Source organism: Sus scrofa, chromosome 13 (genome assembly GCF_000003025.6).
Source record: "Sus scrofa isolate TJ Tabasco breed Duroc chromosome 13, Sscrofa11.1, whole genome shotgun sequence".
Classification (NCBI taxonomy): domain Eukaryota; kingdom Metazoa; phylum Chordata; class Mammalia; order Artiodactyla; family Suidae; genus Sus; species Sus scrofa.
Window position 1 is genome coordinate 111033666 of NC_010455.5, and position 23403 is coordinate 111057068.

The 23403-nt window shown below is 41.4% G+C and overlaps 1 protein-coding gene across 2 annotated transcripts in view; it reads right to left on the minus strand.

Annotated features, from left to right (window-relative positions):
• The window catches only part of TNFSF10 (tumor necrosis factor (ligand) superfamily, member 10), an 81109-nt gene that overhangs the window by 11714 nt on the left and 45992 nt on the right, over positions 1 to 23403 (minus strand). The window contains exons 2-3 of one of the 2 annotated variants that reach the window (XM_021068572.1): positions 4433 to 4664; positions 182 to 319 (exon numbers count right to left, since the gene is read on the minus strand). In XM_021068572.1, coding sequence (XP_020924231.1) covers positions 182 to 319; positions 4433 to 4564 — 270 coding nt within the window. In that variant the 5' untranslated portion in view covers positions 4565 to 4664. 2 annotated transcript variants of the gene reach the window in all.

The following is a 23403-nucleotide window of genomic DNA, read 5'->3' on the forward strand; positions in this document are numbered from 1 at the left end:
AGCCCACTGCTGGGTGCTATTTCACATTTTCCTAGTTCTGTGAATCTGGGGAAAATCACTTCAACACTCTGGGCCCCAGTTTCCTCCTTTTTGAGGAATGAGGAGTCTAGACTTCACAATGTTAAATGTTCCTTCTCTGACCTCCTGCGCCTGCTGGTGAAGTGGCCAGTGGTTCACTTACCTTTCTCACAAACTGACGTAGCTGCCACTTCACCTGCCAGCAGGGGCTGAGCATTCTCTCGTCATCGGTGGGATCCCAGAAACTGTCATCTTCCTTTAAGAAGCAAGCTATACCGCTTTTGGAGTACTTGTCCTGCATCTGGGTTGAGATGAATATAACACAATATTATGCACAGGGCTTTTAATTTTTGTTCATTAGAAGCTAAAACAACAGAAATGGATGCCGCGTCAGAGAAGTCTTAGCACTTTGGATAAGCGCCTGGCTGGAAGGAAAAACAAGCACGCTGTCCTTTGCCCTTTGAACAAAGGTAAGCAGTTGGATGGAGTGGAAAGGAAACAGGTTGGGGCCAGGCAGCCTGCGTGGCAATGCCCTTCACTGCCCCTGCTTTTGAACAGCTGTGTGCCCTCAACCAACAGCTTCTTCTCTTGGACATCTCCTCTTCATTCGTATTTTGAGCTGGTCCCCCATGGTGATCTTTGAGGTCCCTTCCAGCTCTGACATGGTATGCATCCAGTTCTATAACTGGAAACCCACCTAGGTACAAAGTAGGGAGCAGAGTCTGGTTTGATTCTAGGATCCTAAGTAAAAAATTATCCACACACTTTGGGGTGCTGATAATGTTTTATTTCTTGATATGAGCTTTGGCTGTCTGAGTAGGTTCTAGTGTTAGGATTTCTATCCCTCTGGATGTCAGAATCCAGACCACACTGCCACTAGAAATTTGAATTTTGCCTCATCGAATGTCCATACCAGCCAGGGGTTTACCTACAGAGACTTGAAACACCATTTGAAGTTTTGCTCCCTCCTGATTAAGAGTAAGCATTAACAATGGCCAGAATGTCAACAAAGTCTATGCTTGATGTTACACACACACACACACACACACACACACACACACACACACTCACATCCCCAAACCACCCAGACAGAATACTTCAGGATGACAACTGATTAATCTTACAAAGGAAAAACAGGATGTTCGTGTAAGGTCAGACAGTTGTCCTTTGCTTTTTTTTTTTTTTTTTTTTTTTTTTTTTCCCTGTTTTCATTTTTAAAAACTGGGATTCAGGAGATGTTATTTCCCTGTAACAATCCATTGAAGTGTGTTTCTCTGGGGAAATGATCCTTTTTTTTTTTTTTTTTTTTTTTTTTTTTTGCTTTTTAGGGTCACACCTGAGGCATATGGAAGTTCCCAGGCTAGGGAGCAATTTGGAGCTGTAGCTGTCAGCCTATGTCACATCCATAGCAACATAGGACCTGAGCTGCGTTTGCGACCTACACCACAGCTCATGACAATGCTGGGTCCTTTAATCCACTGAGTGATGCCAGGGATGGATCGAACCTGCATTCTCACAGATACTAGTTGGGTTCTTTACTGCTGAGCCACAGTGGAACTCCTGGGAAATAGCCATTTTTATCTGTTATTTAAACTTAGGGGACTCAAAAACTTGAAGGATCAAATTTAATGATGATCTACTCTCTACTATAGAAAGACAATTTCCTTCCAAATAAAAATAACTTAAATACTTACAAGAGGTTTCAGCTGGAATCATATGGATCTAAACTGTCGGCCACATACCCCTGGGACATTTCCTCAGGTCTCTCAAGTGCAAAAGTGACAAACCTGAGTTAATTAATTCCTTCACCACACTCTGGCATAGAACATTCATTTACTTTCAAGTCAATGTTTATTTTCCACCTTTTTAAGATTACAAGAGTAAAACATTCTCCTAGTAGATAGAGTAGGGGTGATAGCGGGGGCCACCTGACACCATTTTTTTGTCTCTACCCACCCCCAAGACATTAATTTTCATCTGTGATTTATGCAGGAGCTGAAAAGCATTTCTAAGGAAGAAACTTAACTTAGAAATAAAAGCGTGTCTAAAAAACTGGGGGGGAGTCAGAGAAGAAGAGCTCAATTTAGCTTCAAGGCCTGGGGGCAGTTCCAGGAAGAACAGCTTTATTACCATTGCCCTGCCCAGTCAGGATTCTGTGTGCCATTTGGCCAGGCGTCAATTTGCTGAAGCTGAATAAACAGACCTACACGGTTTTCTAGCTTTTTGAAACAAAACACTGTGCATGATGCAGAAAGGAGGGAGCAACTTTCCTTCTTCACAGCGGCTGGCAACTGTCTCAACCTGAGAGGGGCAAGGACCTGGGAGACCAGGCCAGGGGCAGAACAAGGCAGACTTGACAGGTGCTGCGATCTGGTGGTCAGGGTAGCTGGCAGCCCTTGGAAAGTGGGGTGTGAGAAGGTGGAAAAGAGCAGGGGCCAGCCCAGGTGGTCTCTGGATACCCTCTGGGGATTTTCAGAAACACTTTTAGGAGGTGGGAGGGAGAACTTTGAAAACTGAGTAAGGTCCTAAGTATACATGGGAGGGGGTCTAAAAAGCTAGTGAGACTCCACTATTACCCTAGATTTACAATGAAGCCTAGACATATTGAGGTTATACAGGCAGCCTGGAAAATATAGAAAATTATAGAATACTTTTCTAAAGGTAAAACAACTTCCCCCTCTCCACACACACAAATCCACCCTATTTCCACCCCTAACTAACCTTTGGACAATCTCTCTTGTTTACAAGGTTGAGATCAGATGGTGTGGGGTCAATTTTTTTTGTACATGCTTGTTTTCTCTTAAAACTATATAACAATGTCTTAATTTGTTCTTTAGAGCTGTATGAAAATCATATGGATAGCAATTTTTACAGTGTTTGCTGCAGAAAATTTGTAAAATATAGAAAAATAAAAAGGAAAAAAGGCACCCATAATCCTACCTTCTAGAGATCATGGGTTCCTCCTAGATATTTTTCCACTTATATATTGATTTCTGAACAGTACAGAGCCCCAGCCACTCTGCACCCCATTTCCACATGTTTCATATTTGACGGTTTCCTCTCCAGATCTTAGCCAACATGGGTGACTGACACACAGGTGAGGGGCACTATGGTTATTCCAAGAATGACTAATGATGGTTAATATGCTGTGTCTCTCTCCCACTTTCCTTTCCACATCCTTTCACACTTTGAAGTAGAATTTCCTCCAGCACATCTCAGGCTGGGGCTGTTCTCTTGCTAACCACATCTGGCCGTTGAGGGCGGGTGCTATTTTTACTTGCATACCTCTAGAAGCAGAGACAGCTATTGCACTGCTCTTCTGTTCTAGAGGCCCTTAGTTCTGAGAAGCGGATTCCACTCAACTGCCCTTGGCGCCATCACAGACACTGTGGTTGTCTACGCTAGGACCAGCCAGTTCTTGGCAGGGCTTGAGCTCAGTGAAGGACCCCTTTGCTGGCTGGCTCAGAGACTTCAAGGTGTGCAGCATTGACCCTTTTTGCTGCCCAGACATTAGTTAATGGCAATCATTTTCTGCAAATCGTGAGTAGCATAGAGGATCATTTGTGGAAATTGGTGCTATATTCAGTAACTTGCTGTCATGGGGAGAGCATCAACTATCTGTCAGAAGACCTGAGTCTAGCTTGCTTCCTTCCCAAGTTCTGCCTGAGCTTGCCTAAATCATTTCTCTAGCAGTTCCTAGTCTCATCTATAAAATGGAGTTGTCCAAAGTTCCTTTTAGCTCAAAGTTCCCCACAACATACAATTTGTTAAGATATACACAAAATGCCAAAAACTGAGTTGGCTGAGTCAGTAATTTTGTATTCAAAATCCACTGGAATTAACCACATCTGAAACACGGCCATTAAATATAAGTGATTTATAACTCTACCCTACTCCCTATGTACTTGCAGGATCCCCAAGTTTGTGAAGGTGGGTTATTCATTCAACAAGTGTTTAATGAACACCTGCTATACGGGATCTATGTGCTAGTGCCTAGAAGTATCACAGTAAGCAAAAGCAGACACTGCCCTGTTGTGACACAGCTCCCCTCACCCAAGAATTTGCATCAACTGTAAAGCATTAAGCAGAAAGCACTCAATGAGTGGTAGCAGTTGCTAATATTATAACATACACATACAGGTACTGTTGAAGACAAAAAAGCTACCCAGGAGGTTAGTTGCCAACATCTGCTAGTAACTGGTGGAGCCGTCTGTAACTGCCTTCCGTCCACACAATCACTTCAACTCATGTTTGCAAAGTCCTCAGAAATGATATGCATTAGCAGTTAGAGTCCCTGGCAGAGAAAGGAAGCATTCTCTTCCCTTGTAAAATCTTCACAGAGCAGCCAACAGAGAGGCAGTAATCCAGAGGGTGGCTGAGAGCCTCTGTCAGGGAACGTGTACATGGTACCGACCTGTTTCAGTTCATTGGTGAAGTACACGTAAGTCAAGGCCACACAGAGGGCTTGCAGGAGCACTGTGAAGATCAGGATCAACACACAGGTCTGCCCGGGGCTGGGGCCTCCTGGAGTCTGCATCACCGCCATGGTCCAGGCAGGGTCTGACTGCTGCAGAGGCAGGCAGGCAGCAGGTTTGGTTAGAGCGACTTGAAGTGGGTGGAGTTTGGAGTCCTTTCGTATTTGTTTACTGGTAAAGAAGAAAACGAAACTGAAAGTTATGAAGACTCTTTGCTGTACAGCAGATATTAGCACAACACTGTAAATCAACTACTATAAAACATTTAAAAAAGAGAAGGTTACGAAGATAAACAGGGAGAACACATGCATGAGGATGAAATCGAGACTGGAAACATTCAACTGCGAGCCCAGGAACTCCAAACCACTACAAGCTGGTTCCAAAGCACAAAGTGGCAAAGGAATGCCACTACAGATTTCAGGGGTGCATGGCCCTTCTGACTCCTTGGTTTTGGACATGTGGGCTTCAGAACTATAAGACCACACATTTCTGTTTGTGCTACTTCTTTGTGGCAGCTCTAGGAAATGCCTATAGCTCCCCCCGGATTAAAAGAGTAAAAAAAGACATTAAAAGAGTAAAAAAAGACTAAGTGTTACAATCACAACTACAACCCATGACTCAATCAAAACAAGATTTTGGCCTTTCTTTGTAGTGATCACTGTCAATAAAGTCACCAGTTCATCTGAATTGAGTCCACGAGTCCATGTTTCTACAAACTAGCCCATTCATTCACTATCTAGGCTAGAGGGCTATCTAGGTCACAAGATTTTATAAGTGTGTATCTTTCCATCATTTTCTACCTACACAAAGAGTCTTCTATTCCTCTATTTTTTTTTTTTTTACATATTATTCTTTTGGCTGTACACACAGCATATGGAAGTTCCAGGGCTAGGGATCAAATCCCAGCCACAGCTGCAACCTACACTGCAGCTGTGCCAGTGCAAGATTCTTAAACCAATGTGCCATGGTGGGAATTCCTGCATCTTACTTATTTTGACTAGATAGTTGTTGGGCTGCAAGCCTTGCAGCTGCCTGTCCTTAAGACCAAATGAAGAGACCAGAGACAGTGACAGAAACATCATGGTTTATTGGACAAGGGACGCTCACACGTCTGAAGGTCCTGGATTGACATCCCACTGTGTATAACCTATAGAAGGCAGGACATGGCAGCAGACTTTGCTACTTGGGGCAGAAGAGGGCTACCATTTATAGGGGGAATTGACATCAGTTTGGGTCATCAGTTACCAGGGAAACCAGGGACTGGGGCAGGGAGCAAGTAGGTAGGCAATATTAATTAAGCCTTATAATTAAGAGGATTGGATAGTAATATGAGTGAAGCAGGGCCTGGTCGAGCAGGTGGACAGAGAGCAAGAGAACAGCCATCTTGCATGGCCTGACCATATGCTCCCCTTACATACCCTGCATGGCCCTTGCAATCTTGGTCCACCCCTCTTCTGCAATATCCCTAGGGTCAGGTATGTAGTGGTGCACTGCAACCAAATACCACAAATGCAACACAGACAACAGCAGCTAAAGAGTATCAAGAATAAGCAAGGTATGTATTGAGTCGATTTTTCATGGAAGTACAAAGGAGGAGGACAAGAGCACCTCACGGCTGACCCAGCAGTCAAACTCATTTCTCAGTGAGGTCACTGTTGTTGTCTAGTCCAGACTCCTTCCCCTCAGACTAGGGAAAAAAATGTTTAACAGGCAAAATTCAGGGAAGGTCATAACCATTAAACAAAACACAAGCAGTAACAGCACCCCTGCCTGTGGTTTTTGTCCTGGCCTGCTGGACCAACCCACCTGTCCACCCTCAGTCCACATAGCTGGCACCAAATACTGGAGAAGAGAACATGGAGTTAATATAATGGTGCCTTTCCTAGTAGGGGCCCCAGTTAATTACCTTAGTAGTCTCAGGTCTGCATGTGGCAGACCCTAGTGGGTAAAAGCCTGTGGTCACATCAGACAGATCTAGGTTTCCAGCTCCTCTCCTGGAAGTGTGCAACTTATGCTTTCCTCATCAGCAATATCAGGCTTATTTTTTTTTAATTAAGACATAATTGACATATAACACATTATCTTTTAGGTATATAACATGATTCAATATTTGTACACATTGCAAAATGATCACCACAGTAAGTCTACTTATCATCCATACCACACATAGTTAGAGAACATTTAAGATCTACACTCTTAGCAACTTTCAAATACACAACACATCATTGCTCAGTATAATCACCATGCTGTACATTACATCACAAGGACCTATTTATCCTATAACTAGAAGTTGTTAATTTTGGCCACTTTTACTCATTTCATACCCTTCTTCCCTACTCCTGGCCTCTGGTAACCACCAATCTGTTCTCTGTACCTATAAGTTTGGGGAGGTTTTTTTGGTTCACATATAAGTGAGATCACATAGTATTTGTCATTCTCTGTCTTATTTATTATGATAACCATCCATGTTGCTACAAATGGCATTATTTCATTCTTTTTATGGTTGAGTAGTATTCCATTGTATAAATACACCACGTTTTTTTTTATTCATTCATCTGCTGATGAACACTTAAGTTGTTTCCATGTCTTGGCTATTGTAAATAAAGCTGCAATAAACATAGGTGTGCAGATTCATTTCAATGTAGTGACTTTGTTTCCTTTGGATAAATAACCAGAACTAGAATTGCTGGACCATACGTAATTCTATTTTTAATTTTTTGAGAAAATTTTATACTTTTTTTTATTGTAGCTGTACCAATTTAAAGGTCCACCAACAGTGCACAAGGATTCCCATTTCTCCATATCCTCACCAACATATGTTATCTCTTGTTTTTTTGATAATCTTCATTCTAACAGGTGTGAGGTAATATCTCATTGTGGTTTTGATTTGCATTTCCCTGATGATTAGTGATGTTGAGTATCTTTTTATGTGCTTGTTGGACATTTATATGTCTTCTTTAGAAAAACGTCTAATTTTGTCCTTTGCAGATTTTTTCAATTAGACTGCTTTTTTGTTTTTTTCTATTGAGCTGTATGAGTCTTTACACATTTTGGATATTAACCCCTTATTAGATATATGATTTGCAAATATTTTCTCCCATTCCTTAGGTTGCCTTTTCATTTTTTGGTGGCTTTCCTTTGCTGCACATGATGTGTGCATGCATGTCAGCTACTTTTTCACAAACCCCATTGTCCTATTATAGGATAGGAAGGCTCAGACCAGTTTCTCCCACATGTAAAGACATTATTCAACAAGCATTCAGGAGTTCCCTTCGTGGCTCAGTGGTTAACGAATCTGACTAGGAACCATGAGGTTGCGGGTTCAGTCCCTGGCCTTGCTCAGTGGGTTAAGGACCTGGCATTGCCGTGAGCTGTGGTATAGGTTGCAGACGTGGCTCGGATCCTGTGTTGCTGTGCCTCTGGTGTAGGCTGGCAGCTACAGTTCCGATTAGACCCCTAGCCTGGGAACCTCCATATGTCACGGGAGCGGCCCTAAAAAAGGCAAAAAGACCAAAAACAAACAAACAAAAAACAAACAAGCATTCATTAGCAAACAGAAACAACCATATTAGCTGTTCTGCAGCTTAATGAGGTCCAGTTCTTTGTCCCTCTTGAGATCAGTTCAGTCAGCCTTGTGTGCCCATTGAAATCACCCAAGGAGACTTAAAGACTATTGATCTCTAGGTCCCATTCCAGGGTTCCTGATATAATTGGCCTGAGTCTGGGGGGCATCTCCCCAGATGATTCCATTGTACAGCCAAAGTTGCAAAAAACTGACCTCTAAATGTTTTAGATGTATAGAATCTGTCACATTTCATGAAAGATTTATTGAAGATAGAAGTGACTATGTCATTGGCTGGATTCTGTTAGACTTTTAGTAAGTACAAAGTAATCAGAATCTTAGTTCACAGCTAGATGTAAAACAGAGTTAGGAATTTAGCCTTGGATGTTGTCCCAAGGATTTTATCTACAACATGGATTGGCAAACTACCGCCTGCAGATCAAATTTGACCCAGCTCTTCTTTTTGTATGACCCACACATTTAGAATGATTTTACTTTAATTTTTGTCAACTTTTACAATTTTTAATGGTTTAAAAGACATCTAAAGGAGAATAGCCTTTTGTGACCCTTGAAAATGATTTAAACCCAAGTAGCTTTGCTCATTTGTTTATGTGTTGCTGAGGACTGTTTGGCACTATGGGAATGAATATCACACAGATGGTCGGACTGAGTACCTGGGACATAGACTCTGTGTGGTGCCCTTGTGGCTTCCCCCTGCTGCTTGGCTCCCTACACATCTCCATGATGTTGCTCTAACTTGACTGGCTTTTTGCTCCCCAAAGCCTAAAAGATTTATTATCCGGAACTTTACAGCAAGAGTGGTAACCTCTGGCCTAGATGCTTCACTAGATTCTTACACTTCCTTTGTGGAAGCAAGGTGAATGCTTCTAAAACACATTAGTCCATTTACAAGCCTTGAATATCACTCATTCCAACAGAAAGATGCCATTTCTAACATTCACTACTAACAAGTCATGACTTTTCCCGTGAAAACCAACCTATGACCTTTATTAGGTAAATAGAAGAGCCTATGGGGGTGGCATGGATAAGAGAGAATGAGGTAGCCCCATGCCCAGAGGGCAAACTCTCTCATGAGAATGCCAGAAGCCACGGTAGGTGTCAAGTCATAAAGTAATAGGATTTAGGGGATAATTTAAATTAACTAGTACACACTCTGCCTAAGATTCTCAATCCTAGTTGTGTGTTGGAATCATCTGGAAGGTTTTTAAAAACATCAATGCCTAGGCCCCACCCCATACCCTTTACCTTTACATCAGAAGTTCCAGAGGGAAGACTCAGGAAGTTTTTCAAAAATTCCCCCAGGGTGACTTAGTGCATGAGTTGAGACCCACTATTCTGTGATGAAGCCCTCTGAGGTAAATTATTCACTTCATAATAGATAGTTAAGCTAATGTTAGACATGTACATAAAGTAATATGAAGTAATCAACACTAACCTTTAAGGTAACTCTGTTAAACTTTCAGAGCCATCTGGTCGTTAGTCATGCTAAGAATGCGGAAATTTACAAGTAAAACTAGAGCAAGATTTGAAGTACAACACTTCAGTGTTAGACACACACAGTCCTGATTAAAAACTTTATCCTTTATCAAGCCCTGACTAATTTAATCAAACTCTGGGGGCTTTCCCAGGCAATTTGTTCCCCCCAAGTTACCCGAATTCTTTTACTCTGGAACAGGGGTTGGTAAATGTTTTATGTGAATGACTAGATAGTAACTATTTCAAATTTTGTGATCTCGGTTTCAATGACTCAACTCTGCCAGTGTAGCACAAAAGCAACCATCGACAGTATAAGAACAAAAGAATGAGTTTATGGGTACCAATAAAACTGCGTTTCCCAAAACTGGAAGTAAGCCAGACTTGTGCCATGAGCCTAATTGGCTGGTCTGATCCAGAGCAATGCTTCTCAAAGTGTGGTCCCCAGCACGAGCAGCATCTACTGAGAACTTGTTAGAAATGCTCATTCTCAGGCCCCGCCCCAGCTCTCCTGAATCAGACACTCAAGGGGCAGGCCCAGCAAGCCCTCCAGGTGATATGGATACATGCTGACATCTGAGATCCACTGATCCAGAATAATCCTGTGGGAGTTCCTGTTGTGGCTCAGTGGTTAACCTACCTGACTAGCATCCATGAGGACACGGTTCAAACCCTGGCCTTGCTCAGTGGGTTAAGGATTTGGTGTTGCTACAGTATAGGTTGCAGACGCGGCTCCTATCCTGTGTTGCTGTGGCTGAGGCATAGGCTGGCAGCTACAGCTCTGATTGGACCTGGGAGCCTCCATATGCCGTAGGTACGGCCCTAAAAAAAAAGACAAAAAACAACAACCACCCCCCTCCAAAAAAAACCTGAATAATCCTGTGAGCACAGGAACCTCCTGTGTGACTTTTAAACATATATTTCAGGGCATTCTTATTTATAAGTCCACCATATGGCCGAGGTCTCTCTGCTTTTAAGAATTCCAAAAGAATTCTTAGCTAAAGGGACTCAGAACAGCCCCCCACAAGCACTGAATATGTAGTACAGATTGTCTTCCCCCACCACAAAGCCTGTGAAGGGAGACTATATAACAATGTCCATTTCATCCACTAAAACACTGAGGCTTAGAGGAATTATGTAAAATTTCCAAAGTCACACACTAAGGGCAGATCCAGAATTCTAACCTCTTCCATTCTGACTCCGGAGTCATCACCTGCTTAAGAAAGTGTTTTTGTTGGATTGGCTCATCTCACTTTGATTTAGGGAAAATATCTTATTAGAGATTTTATTGAAGAGAGAATGAACACTCACCTCGGCGGTGGTCCTTTTAGCCAAAACTTTCATTATTTCCTAGGTTCCTGGAGTCTTAACTAGAGAACCACTTTTCTATTCTGGGCTACAACTTGGCTACAACAACAGAATCTCTAGAAGAGAGCTCTTTGCAATCCGTAAAGTGTTTTCATTTATACGCTGTTGTGACAAATGAACCCATGCTATGCTTGGGTGTTTGAGAAATAGTAACTTCTTTATTTTGTCTATATTTAACTTGTTTATTCTCATGAGGGCTTCATGTTCAGCAGGGTGGGGACCTAAATGTCACTCTGTTTAATTTTTGGTTCTCAACCTAATCCACATTAAAATCACCAGAAAGTCTGCTGAAAGTGTTGCTCCCTGGGCAGCATTACCTGATTCATCGGCTCTTCATCTGTCATCCCAGTTATTGGAAATTGTTGGGGGTCACTGGATATTGACCCAGTACAAGAACCCCTCTGCCCCCTTCTCCTCACTCACCAAAACCCTACATGCTCTCTCGCCATTCTCTCATCGCTTTAGCCAAAGAGAAGTGGGGCATCTATTTTCCCTACCATCTATTTTCATTCTACCATAGAATACCAAGCCTCATGGCCCAGCCGCCAGTCAGAAGGGCTATTTTCTAGACGCTAAGGGAATTTTTGAGACTTAAAACGTCCACACTTGATTTTTCTTATGCTCCTGTGAGGCGTGGGGAGAGAATGGGAGTGGGGGATTGGGAGTGGATAAAGGAAAGTAGAAATACTCTCTCATAGCTATTGTCTTGCTGATAATCCTATTTTAAATGTCAGATTCTGAATATAAATTCCTTCATTCTGAACCAGTCATAATCTCCTCACTTGTCCTCTCACTGCTATTCCACCTCTCCCAAAGAGATTAGATACAAATACAGACATATATACAGATATAGATATACACACTTTGGTCAGTCCAGAGAGGTAGGGAGTAATTAACACACTTAGAAACGCAGTGGAGAAAAACAGATTTTTCCAAAATATTAACCCATCACACTGTATATCCCATGGTTACTATGCTTCTTTTACAGACTAGGAAATAGGGATTCAGGGAAATTAACCTGCCTTGCTAAGGTCACACAGATAATTATCCTTGGAATCAAGACCCAGCCCCAACTCCTGGCTATTAGGATCCATATACATATACCCAGCTATATACAGGGTCCCTCTATATTGTTCAGTATTTCCTGACTATTCTAGATTCAGTTTCTGGCAGTGGGCTTAGCAATTAGAGTTTTGAATTAGAGTTTCTGGCAGTGGGTTTAGCAATCTGTATTTTCAGCAAGCACAAATCCCCTAGAACCTAATGTCTGGGACCTCTGGTGTAGAGTGAGCCCCAGACACTGCCCTGAGTTCAGATAGACCCCAGTGGTCACCAGAGAACCATGGCTTCCTACCCTAGCCTTCTAGTTGCAGATGAATCAACTATCAACATTGTACAAAATATTTTTCAAATCTTAATCTTACCTGCATCAAAATGCCAGATTTTAAAATGTCAGCTCTTTTTGGACACAAGTGTATTGCCAAGGTAGCAGTTTTTCCTCCTAAAAGTTCTGGATCTTATGTAGAACTGACAGTTTCTAAACATACTTTCAAACTCTAGGCCCTGGAGTGAATGAGTTTTTAGAACCAGGAGAAAGATGAACAGGATAACCAGAATGCACAAGACAGCTATGCAGGAAAGAGAGAAGAGATGGGAGATGACAAAGCAAGAGGTGAGATGTTCAAAGAAAAACTGTGTGAACAACATTGTTATAAACCAGAAACAGAATTATGGCTATGATACATGTTAAAGGCAGGAAATAACAACAAAGTGATATTAAATGTGCTGGAAGTCTGCATCTATGTCTTAGGGACAAAGAGAAAAAGAAGACCCTGGAATACAAATGCTGAAGAGGCCCAGTGTGGTCCAGTCAGGAGAGAAGGTGAGGAGTAGGGATGCTTGGAGGGGTTGCAAGAGTAGGGCAGATTCAGCCCCCTCTATCTTTTGAGACTCCAAATGTGCCCCAAATATGAAGAAAAAGTTAAATAAGATTTCACAAATTATGGTATATTTTAAGTGGTAATTTCAGTAAATTAATGCTTTTAACATAGAAGGAAATCGATGGATTGTGTGTCTGTTTATATGGAGATAACATCAAGCTTTCCATTGGAGGTGCTTTGGGAATGTGAAGTCCAAGGCAAACAGCTCCCTGGACCCTGACAGTCCTCCCTCAGAGGCCTAGGAAGGCAGAATCCTGTTCCCCTGAGCAATGGAGAACTTGACTAGCTCTGATGTGGATACGATAAAATCACAATCCTCCCCTGCTTAAAACTCACCAAAATCTTCCCCTTGTCCTCAAACAAAATCTCAGTCCTATACCACAGCCTATACTGTCTTAGCCACCCATCTAGGGAATTCCTTTAAAAGGCCCAGTATTTCCCAAACTTAATTTTGCAAAGTGTTGGTTCTATTCACCTTTAATTAGAAAAGAAAAAACAGCTGTTGCTACAGCAACTGTCCTGTGAAGACTTGTAAAGATTTGTTTAAATGTTCTCTCTTGTATAAAGATTTTATTATATGAGGTATAATTTCCAATGTGTTTGTAAATAGGGTACAGACACCTTGTATTACTCAAGAGGACTCACCTGGCAGCATTTTGCCACATCATTTTGGATCCTCAGCTGTCCTGACACCTATGAGGCTTATAGCCTGATATCTTGATATTCCCCCTTTCTTCATTGACCTATTCAGCAGCTATGGCAATGCCATATTCTCAGCCTCTGAAATACTGCCTCCTGGGCTGTAGTTAATGAGCAAAACAAAAGATGTCATGGTCATCTGAGAGAACAGCCACTCCCAAGGGTGGGCCAATGAGCCCTGGGGGAACTTAGGAAAGCATATCAAAGGAGTGATTCCATTAAGTCCAGACCTTTGCCCAAAGAAATGGTTTTCTCTAAATCTTCCGTAAATCTGGTTATCTGTAAATCCTTTTTTCCTACTACCTTTCATTTATTGCAAAAACTCATATATCCTAGCTTCCCCCAGCCTCCTCAGAGAGGGTTTCTCTCGGTGCTATTTGAGATGCTGTCTCCTGGGCTTAAGTCCTAATTTCACCCCAAATAAAACTGAATAAAATAAAACTCAACTTTCAGGCTCTATTTTTTTTTTTTTAGTGGACAGAGTCAATAGATGTGTATTCTATTGCTATCCTGATGTCTATCTATAATATATTGATGTATATTCATTCTTCTGACATTTTCAAGCTGTACAACCTTGGCCAAGTTACTCACAATTTGGTGCTTTAGTTTCCTTATCAAGCAAGTGATAGGGTTTACTAAGGGGTGTTAACCAAAATGGGAGTTCCCACTATGGTGCAATAGAATCAGCTGGGTGTCTCTAGATGCTGGGAAATAGGTTTGATCCCCGCCTAGCAAGGAGGGGTGGGGGAGGAGTGGGGTTGAGGATCTGGCATTGCAGCAACTGTGGTGTAGGTCAAAACTTCAGCTTAGATCTAATAATATGCTGTGGGGTAGCCAAAAAAGAAAAAAATAAATTAAAAAAATAAAAAAGATGAAGCAACAGAAAAGGTCATTAAATATATATATATATATATATATAAAATATGTAAAGAATTTCAAGAACAGAGAAGTGGATGAACAAGAAGAAAAAAAAAAAACGTTTATTTGGGGTTTGTTGGGACCACAGCCCTGGAAACACAAATCCAAAGTAAGCACTACAATTGTGTTCAACTGGGCCGAAAAATAGGAGAGGTTTATACAGGCAAAAAACCTATATTACATAAATGCAGTTACAAAATAGTGTTACATAAATGTTTTGTCTGGAATTAGGATTAGAGCTGGCAAGAAGTAAGAGTACTTGTTAAGCAAGGATTGGTTGATTTTCCAGATGATTACATAGTTGTGGTGGCAAGAGGCGGGGTGGTGGCGATGGTGTGCAGCTGCTAGCAGATGTTGTTTTGAAACTGGCTGATGGCGTCCCTGAGTTTGATATAGTTCACAAAATTCAAATTCTCAGTGATGCAAGGTGTCTGAAACCTCACCCACAGTGGCCACTCAGCTCTATTTTGGATGCCTGAACCATAGTTAATCCATTTTGATTTTTTTCATTTTTAAAAGTTTTATTGAAGTATTGTTGACTTACAATGCTGTGATAATTTCTACTGTACAACAAAGAGACTCAGTTATACATGTACATACATCCATTCTCTTTCAGATGCTTTTCCCATATAGATTTTCACAGAATACTGGGTACAGTTCTCCATGCTACACAGCAGGTCTCTGTTAGCCAATCATTCCATATACCTCAGTGTGCATATGCCAGTCCCAAACCCCCAGTCTATCCCTCCCCACCCCCAGCTGTCCCGTTTGGTAACCATAAGTTTTTCAGAGTCTGTGAGTCTGTTTCTGTTTTGCAAATAAGTTCATTTGTACCTTTTTTTTTTTTTAAAGATTCCACATATAAGTGATATCATATGATGTTTGTCTTTCATTGTTTGACCTACTTCACTTAGTATGATAATATCTAGGTCTATCCATGTTGCTACAAATAACATTATTTCACCCTTTTTTATGGTTGAGTAACATTCCATTATATATGTGTACCACCTATTCTTTAGCTATTCCTCTGTTGTTGGACATTTAGGTTACTTCCATGTTTTGGCTGGTGTAAATAGTGCTTCAATGAATATTGGGGTGTATGTATCTTTTTGAATTAGAGTTTTCACTTGATATATGCCTAGGAGTGGGCTTGTTGGATCATATGGTAACTCTTTTTAGTTTTTTGAGGAAACTTAACATGGATTGAATTCCTCAGTGGGGTGAAAATTGTTGACTTAAAAAATATGCACAACTTAAAGTTGAGAGTTAAGTTTTATTTTGGGGCAAAATAAAGACTATAGCCCAGGAGGAAGCATTTTAGATAGCTCTGAAATACCAAAGAGGTAAGGGGAAATGTCCGTATATATGAGATTTTGGTAAAGGGGGAGGTACATGCAACTATGCACACATTTTACAGAAGTTAGCTGCTAGTCTCATGAAGTTTACTGCTAGTTATGAGGAGCAGACATCACCACGAAGTGTTTCCGTGCTTTTCCAGATATGAGGAGATGTAAGAACTGGGCTCATAAAATCTTCTCCTGAAAATATCTAACTATCTGAAGACCTCTTCTGCCAGTTTTCCCAGAGCACAGAGTTACTCATTCCTGGTCTCCACCCTGAGTTCCTTTCGGGGTGTATTGAGGGTCAGCAGCTGCAGTGGCTCATGATTCAATCCATGCAGAGGCAGATGGTAAGGGCCAATCACCAGTTCACAATACCATACACAAAAATAAACTCAAAATGGATTAAAGACCTAAATGTAAGACTGGATAGTACAAAAGTCTTAGAGGAAAACATAGGCCAAACACCCTCTAACATAAACAGAAGCAATATCTTTTCAGATCCACCTCCCAGAGTGATGAAAATAAAAACAAAAAAAAAAACAAATGGGACCTAATTAAACATACAGTTTTTGCACACCAAAGGAAACCATAAATAAAATGAAAAGACAACTCACAGAATGGGAGAAAATATTTTCGAATGCTGCAGCTAAGGGATTAACCTCCAAAATGTACGAATACCTTCTGCAGCTCAATATCAACCCCTCCCCCCAAAAAACCAAAAAAAACAAAACCCAACCCCATAAAAAATGGGCAGGAGATCTAAATAGACATTTCTCCAAAGAAGACATATGGATGGCCAAAAAACACATGAAAAATGCTTGAAATTGTGAGTTATTAGAGAAATGCAAATCAAAACTACCATGAGGTACCGCTTTACACCAGCCAGAATGGCCATCATTAAAAGACTACAAGCATTTTGATTTTTAAATGATCCTAAATGTCACCAAGGGCCTTTAATATCCCTAACAGCCTGGTTATGCAGATGTAGTAGAGATTCATTTTTTTACATAAGGCAGTATGTCTGAGACCTATTCTGATAAGATTTTAATAGCTATGAAACAGAAACTATTAAACCACTACCAGCCACTAGCTAACATTTTGGTTTTGGGGGAATAGGGGTGGGGTGTAGGTTGATGTCGATTTCACCACTGTTGCCAATTATTTATTCCAAACTCTGTTCATGCCCTCTGCCATGTGCTTTGCAGTTCATCTCAGTAGAGAATATGTTTCACTGTCTTACTGATGTTGGGCTTAGTTATGGAACTTGGCCATTTATATAATTGTACAGTTGGTCTTGTCATCTTGACTTCTTTCATATCCATAAGAAGACAAACCCTGGGTAGTCCAAGGAGAACAAGAGATGTATGAAGTTAGATTGAATCTAAATTTTGGAATCAAGGTCAGCTGAGGACAGTCTAGACCAGTTGATTCTCAGGCAACCCACAGACAAGTGAGCAAGAATGAATACTTGTTCTAAGCCACTGAGTTGGCCCCAGAGCATTATTGCAGCAATAGATAATTAATAGAGCATAGGACTGGACATCATTTAGAATACTTTTAGCTGCAATTAATAGAGAATGCTACTTAAGTAAGCGTAAAAAAATTTCAGCTGGGGTTTTAGTGTCAAGCAACTGAAGCCAATTCAGACACATTGAAACAGAAAAAGCAATTAATTAAAAGGATAACAGATAATGGGTAGTTAGAATCTTGTTGGGATGTGGTTTGCCAGAAACTTAGATTTGAGACTGTCAAATCCAGGATCACCAAAAATTTATCCACACACACATACTTGTCACACTACAACTGCTGCTACCACAGGATACATACACCAAACATGTACTACAAAGCAAGCGAAACTGCTGTTTCTGGAAATTGAACACAGTGGTCACTGACCAAAGCCCACAGAACGGAAATACTCAGCCTCTGCTTCAGCTCTGTGAAACCCCATGATCACCCTTAGATTCTGATTCATGTGTGTGTGTGCATCTGTTTGGTGGAGGATAGACGATGTTGCATCGTAACCTCAAGGGAGAATAAGAAGGTATCTGACATTTCCAGCTTCTCTGATGAGAAGTGGGATATTCACAAAGTGGGGAACTCCTAACACAGAAAAAGACTGCATGCTAGGCAACAAAAGTAAAACATAAATGTCTGCTTGAAACAAAGGAAATTACTAACTCACCTAACAGTATATCTAGACATAGGGCAGGTTTCCCCCGTGCTTGGCCCTGGAAATCCACAGCACCATTGCGACTCAGCTTCTTTCCTCCTCACATTCTTCCACGGTCTGGTTTTACCCGAAGCCTGCTCCTCTCAAAGTTATTTCTATGGTCCGAATATTTTTGTACCTCATCTCATTCATATGTTGAAATCCTAGCACCCCCACCCCCAAGAGGATGGCATTTGAAGAAAGCTCTTTGGGAGGTGATTAGGTTATGAGGGTGGAGCTCTCATGAATGGGATTAGTACTCTTATGAAGGAGATCCCACAGAACTCCCTAGCCCCTTCCACCATGTGAGGACACAGAGAGAAGTTGCTGGCTCTAAACCATGAAGAGGGTCCTCATGAAAATGTGACCATGCTGATCTCTTGATTTTGGATTTCTCAGCCTCCAGAACACTGACAAATACATTTCTGTTGTGAATAAGCTACCCAGTGTTTGGCAGTTTGTTATAGCGGCCCAAATGGACTAAGACTTACATAATGGGTGCCACAAAAATCAGGGTTAACCAAAATTTTAGAAACAGAGACCTGGTTGAAATGAAAAGGTGTTTATTTAGGGTTTGTTAGGACTGCAGTCTGGGAGACACAGATTGAAGAGGCACTTGTATTGTGTTCCACTAGACTAAGCTGATATTAAGGCAAAAACCTCAAGCTTACAGAGTTATAAGAACTGTTTATCAAGAATTATAATTGAATCTGGCAAGAAGTAAGGGTGCCTGTTGAGTAAGAATTGGTTGGGATCCAAAATGGTTGCAAAGTTACAAGGGGAGACCTTGAGACCAGAAGGTTCTAGCTTGCAGGTGTTGTTCTGAATTTGGCCAAAGACATCTTTGGTAGTTCAAGGAAAGTTCAAGTTTTAGTGGTGCAAACATGTACCTAAAGCCAAATCCTCAATGGCAGGTTGATTTCATTTTTGTGTACCTAAACAGTGATGACTCCATTCTAAATTGAGTTTTTTTCATTAGGCTATATGTTTTCTTCTTCAAATCTGAAAATGACAAATATATACTTCCCCTGCTCACTCTCAATCTTTCCTCATCTCTTTTTTTTACAGTTATAGTAAAATTAACATACAATAAAATGTGCAGATTTTCAATATAAGTGTTACATTAGTCAAGGTTTTCTGGAGAAAATATCAATAGTAGGTGTATAGGAGAGATTTATTTTAAGGAATTGGCTCATGTAATTATGGAGGGAAGCTGGCAAGTCCAAAATCTGCAGGGTGGGCTGGCAGGTGGGAAACCCAAGGAAGACCTGTTGTTACAATTTAAGTCTGAAGGTGATCAGCTGACCGAATTCCTTCTGCTTAGGAAAGTCAGTCTTTGTTCTATTAAGGACTTCAACTGATTGGATGAGGCCCAACCACATTGTGGAGGGCAATCTGCTTTACTCAAAGTCCATCAATTTAAATGTTAAATTCATGCAAAAACACCTTGACAGAACATCTAGAATAATGTTTGACCAAATACCTGAACACTGTGGCCCAGCCAAGTTGACATACAAAGGACAACGAGTTTAGCATATGAAATTTTGTAACCATCACTCCAACCAAGATATAAACCAATGTGATAACTCCAGAAAATTATCCTGCATCCTTTTCCCACCCCATAGCAACCCCACTCCATAGCGACTATTTCTGAATCCTAGCGCCACACATTAATTAATTTTCAGCTTAGAACTTTATATAAATTGGATCATACAGTATGCATTCTTTTTGTCTCTAGCTTGTTTTAGCCAACAAAAATGAATAGAATATATGTGTGTGTGTGTATGTCTGCATGCATGATACAGGCATGCACATTTGTGTGTACAGTGTAAATAACATTAAAATAAACACACAAATCCAAATGTTCAGTTAGGTAAGTTTGAAACACTTGTATACATCTCTGTAGCCACTACTCAAACAATGGAATATTTTCATTGCTCCAGAAAGTCACTTTATGTACCTTTCCAGTTAAAACCCCTTCCCACCCAGGGAGTTCCCATCTTGGCACAGAGGAAATGAATCTGACTAGTATCCATGAGGATGCAGGTTTGATCCCTGGCCTTGTTCAGTGGGTTTAGGATCCAGCATTGCTGTGAGCTGTGGTGTAGGTCGCAAACTCAGCTCGGATCCTGTGTTGCTGTGGCCATGGCATAGGCTGGCAGCTGTAGCTCCAATTAGACCCCTAGCCTGTAAACTTCCATATGCCACAGGTGCAACCCTAAAAAGCAAAAACAAAAGAAAACAAAACAAAATGCCCTCCCCACCCAAACCAACCGCTTTCTGGCTTTTTTCCTTAATATAATGGTTTTAAGATTTATCCTGTTTTGCATGTATTATTAGTTCCCTTTGACTGACGGGTAGTATTCCATGATTTGTTTATCCATTCTCCTATTGATGGATATTAGGATTATTTTCAGTTCTGGGTAATTATGAATAAAGCTGCTTTGAATATTTTTGTACAAGTTTTTGTGCACAAAAGCTTTTCTTTGCGTAAATGCCTAAGAATATAATTCTTGGTCACAGGATATGTGTTTAACTTTTTAAAGAAACTACCAGCAGTTTTCCAAAGTAGTTATAGCATTTCTCACTCTAATAAGCAATGTATGATAGTTTCAACTGCCTTCTATCCTCATCTACCCTTGATATTGCCAGTTTTTGCAATTATGGCCACTTACGTGGATGTGAAGTGGTGTCTCATTATGGTTTTATTCACATTTCCCTAATGACTAAGGATGTTGAGCATATTTTTATGTTGGCATATGTGTGACATATGTTATTCATTATTTTGGTCACATGTTCTTTCCCAAAGACTCCAAGATAGTTCTTATTACAATAAATATTAATTAACAATGGAAAATAACTTCTACAGTCAAGAGTGGGATTAGCTTCTTCTGAGGAAGGGAACTGCATGGAGCAAGGAGAGTAAAGATAGATAAATGAACAAAATCAGAATTTTGTTAGGAGGGAAAAGATACTGTATAGAGAGGAGAGAGACTAGAAGAGAGGGGGACCAAACTGGTGGTTCTCAACCCAAACTGCACATCAAGATCCTTTAAAAATACCAATTAAAATCCAGTATCTTCTGGATCCACTGGGACAGAGATTGGGCTGCCAAGGCTCTGGGTGGCTCTGACCTCATGGCTGTGGGTAGTTCTACCCCTGTAGGAGATGAGTGTGCCTGAAGCTCCCAGTGTAGTGCTGGTGGTGCTGCCTGTTTGGGACAGTGGGGATGACCCTGCTGCCTTGACCCTGCTGAGTATTGCCCTAACAGGGGGCTCCCCGGAACTTTGACACTCCCCACTTGAGGAGAGAGCTCTTTTGAGCTTCTTTTATAAAAGCACTAGTTCCATTGATGAGTATTCTTCCTTTATGACCTGTCCCCCAAAGGCCCATCTCCTAATACCATGACATTGGGTATTAGGCTTCTACATATGAATTTAGGAGGCACAAACATTCAGACCATAGTACAATGGACCATGTTCATAACGAAAATTCCTGCACTCAATTCTAGTAATTCAGATTCAGTACATTTAGAATGAAGTTTAGGAATCATACTTTTTTTTATTTTGTCTTTTGGGTTGCACTGGTGACATATAGGAGTTTCCAGGCTAGGTGTCAAATCGGAGCTGAAGCTGCTGACCTACACCACAGCCACAGCAACGCCAGATCTGAACCACATCTGCGACCTATACCACAGCTCACAGCAATGCTGGATCCTTTAACCCACTGGTTAAAATACCAGTTCAACCCACTGAGAGAGGCCAGGGATCAACCCACATCCTCGTGGATACTAGTCGGATTTGTTACCACTGAGCCACAACAGAAACTTCTAGGAATCATACTATTTATTTATTTATTTTGTCTATTTTTGCTTTTTTCTTGAGCCGCTCCCACGGCATATGGAGGTTCCCAGGCTAGGGGTCCAATTGGAGCTACAGCCACTGGCCTACGCCAGAGCCACAGCAACATGGGATCCGAGCCGAGTCTACAACCTACACCACAGTTCACCGCAACGCCAGATCCTTAACCCACTGAGCAAAGCGAGGGATCGAACCCGCAACCTCATGGTTCCTAGTCGGATTCGTTAACCACTGAGCCATGACGGGAACTCTGGAATCATACTTTTTTAAAATAAATTTACCAGGTTGCTCTGAGTCAGAATCTTTTAAATAAGAGGAGCCCCTTTAAACCATTCACAAAATTCTCTCTGCACACATATGTACCCAAGGACCACTTGCTACTCTGTAACCCTCCAGGACCTGCAGTATTCAAGTTGGGGACCACTGGTAGCATATGCAAAGGGGAACTCATAGGTCCACATGCAACCCTTAGAACGACCCACAGGAATATGCACATGGGACAGTAGATGGGTACAAACTGGCAACCATGAGACAAAAGGAAAACACTGGTCCAACTGGACACTGAAGCAGCACATGGAATTGTTCACAGGAGACATTAATGGAGCACATCTAGGTGGGTGATGGAGGGACCACACAGGACTGTCCCCAAGAGACACTGCAAGGTAATATATACCCACATGGGGCTCTGAAAGGGCACGTGTGTTCTTGTGGGACACTAAGGGAGTAAGGCTTGGCAGCAAAAGGGGTGAGAAAATGCCACAGAGAATGATTAATTGGGGCTGAGGCACCAAGAAGGGAAAGAAAGGTTAGAGTGAGTCATTAAATTCAATACCCACTCAGAGGTCCTTGTATAACCTAGAGACAAGGTTCTCGAATCTGTGAGATCCCAGGAGGGAGAAAGCATGTTCTATGTATAATTGCATCACTAGGATCTATCACAGTGACTGTACTATGTACTCACAACATAGGATGACCAAATAATTTATCTCCCAAACTGGGTTACTTTTGGCAGTAAAAAAGGGTACCAGTTACAACTGTTCTGGGACCAAAAGCATAAATCAGGACCATTCTGGACAAACTGAGAAATACAATTTTCCTACCACTGAATCCTGGGTAAGTAGGTGGGTGGATGAAAGAGGAGGTTTCTTTTTAAGCAGAAATAATAACTGATAACACCACCAACTGATAGATCAAACAGGAAGAAAAGGCCTTCTCAAATGTGAGAAAGCTAGGGGTGGCTGCAGGCTTTCTGTAAAGTGGCTCGTGGCATTTGGTGAAAATAGCAAAGGGAGTGGGGTGGTGGCTATAGCATCTCACTGTAGCTGCAGCTGCATATCAGATGCTGTGCTTTCAATACGATTTGCTTTTTTTGGTGATGGTTGAGAGTAGGTGTGATGGAGATGAGGGCGGGGGTTAGCACACCCCTAGACCAGCTCTGGGAGCTACTATAAATAGAGGGCTAGGGTTTGGCTCAGTCCTCCAGGTAGCCCTTGTTAGCAGTGGTGGGTGATATGCAA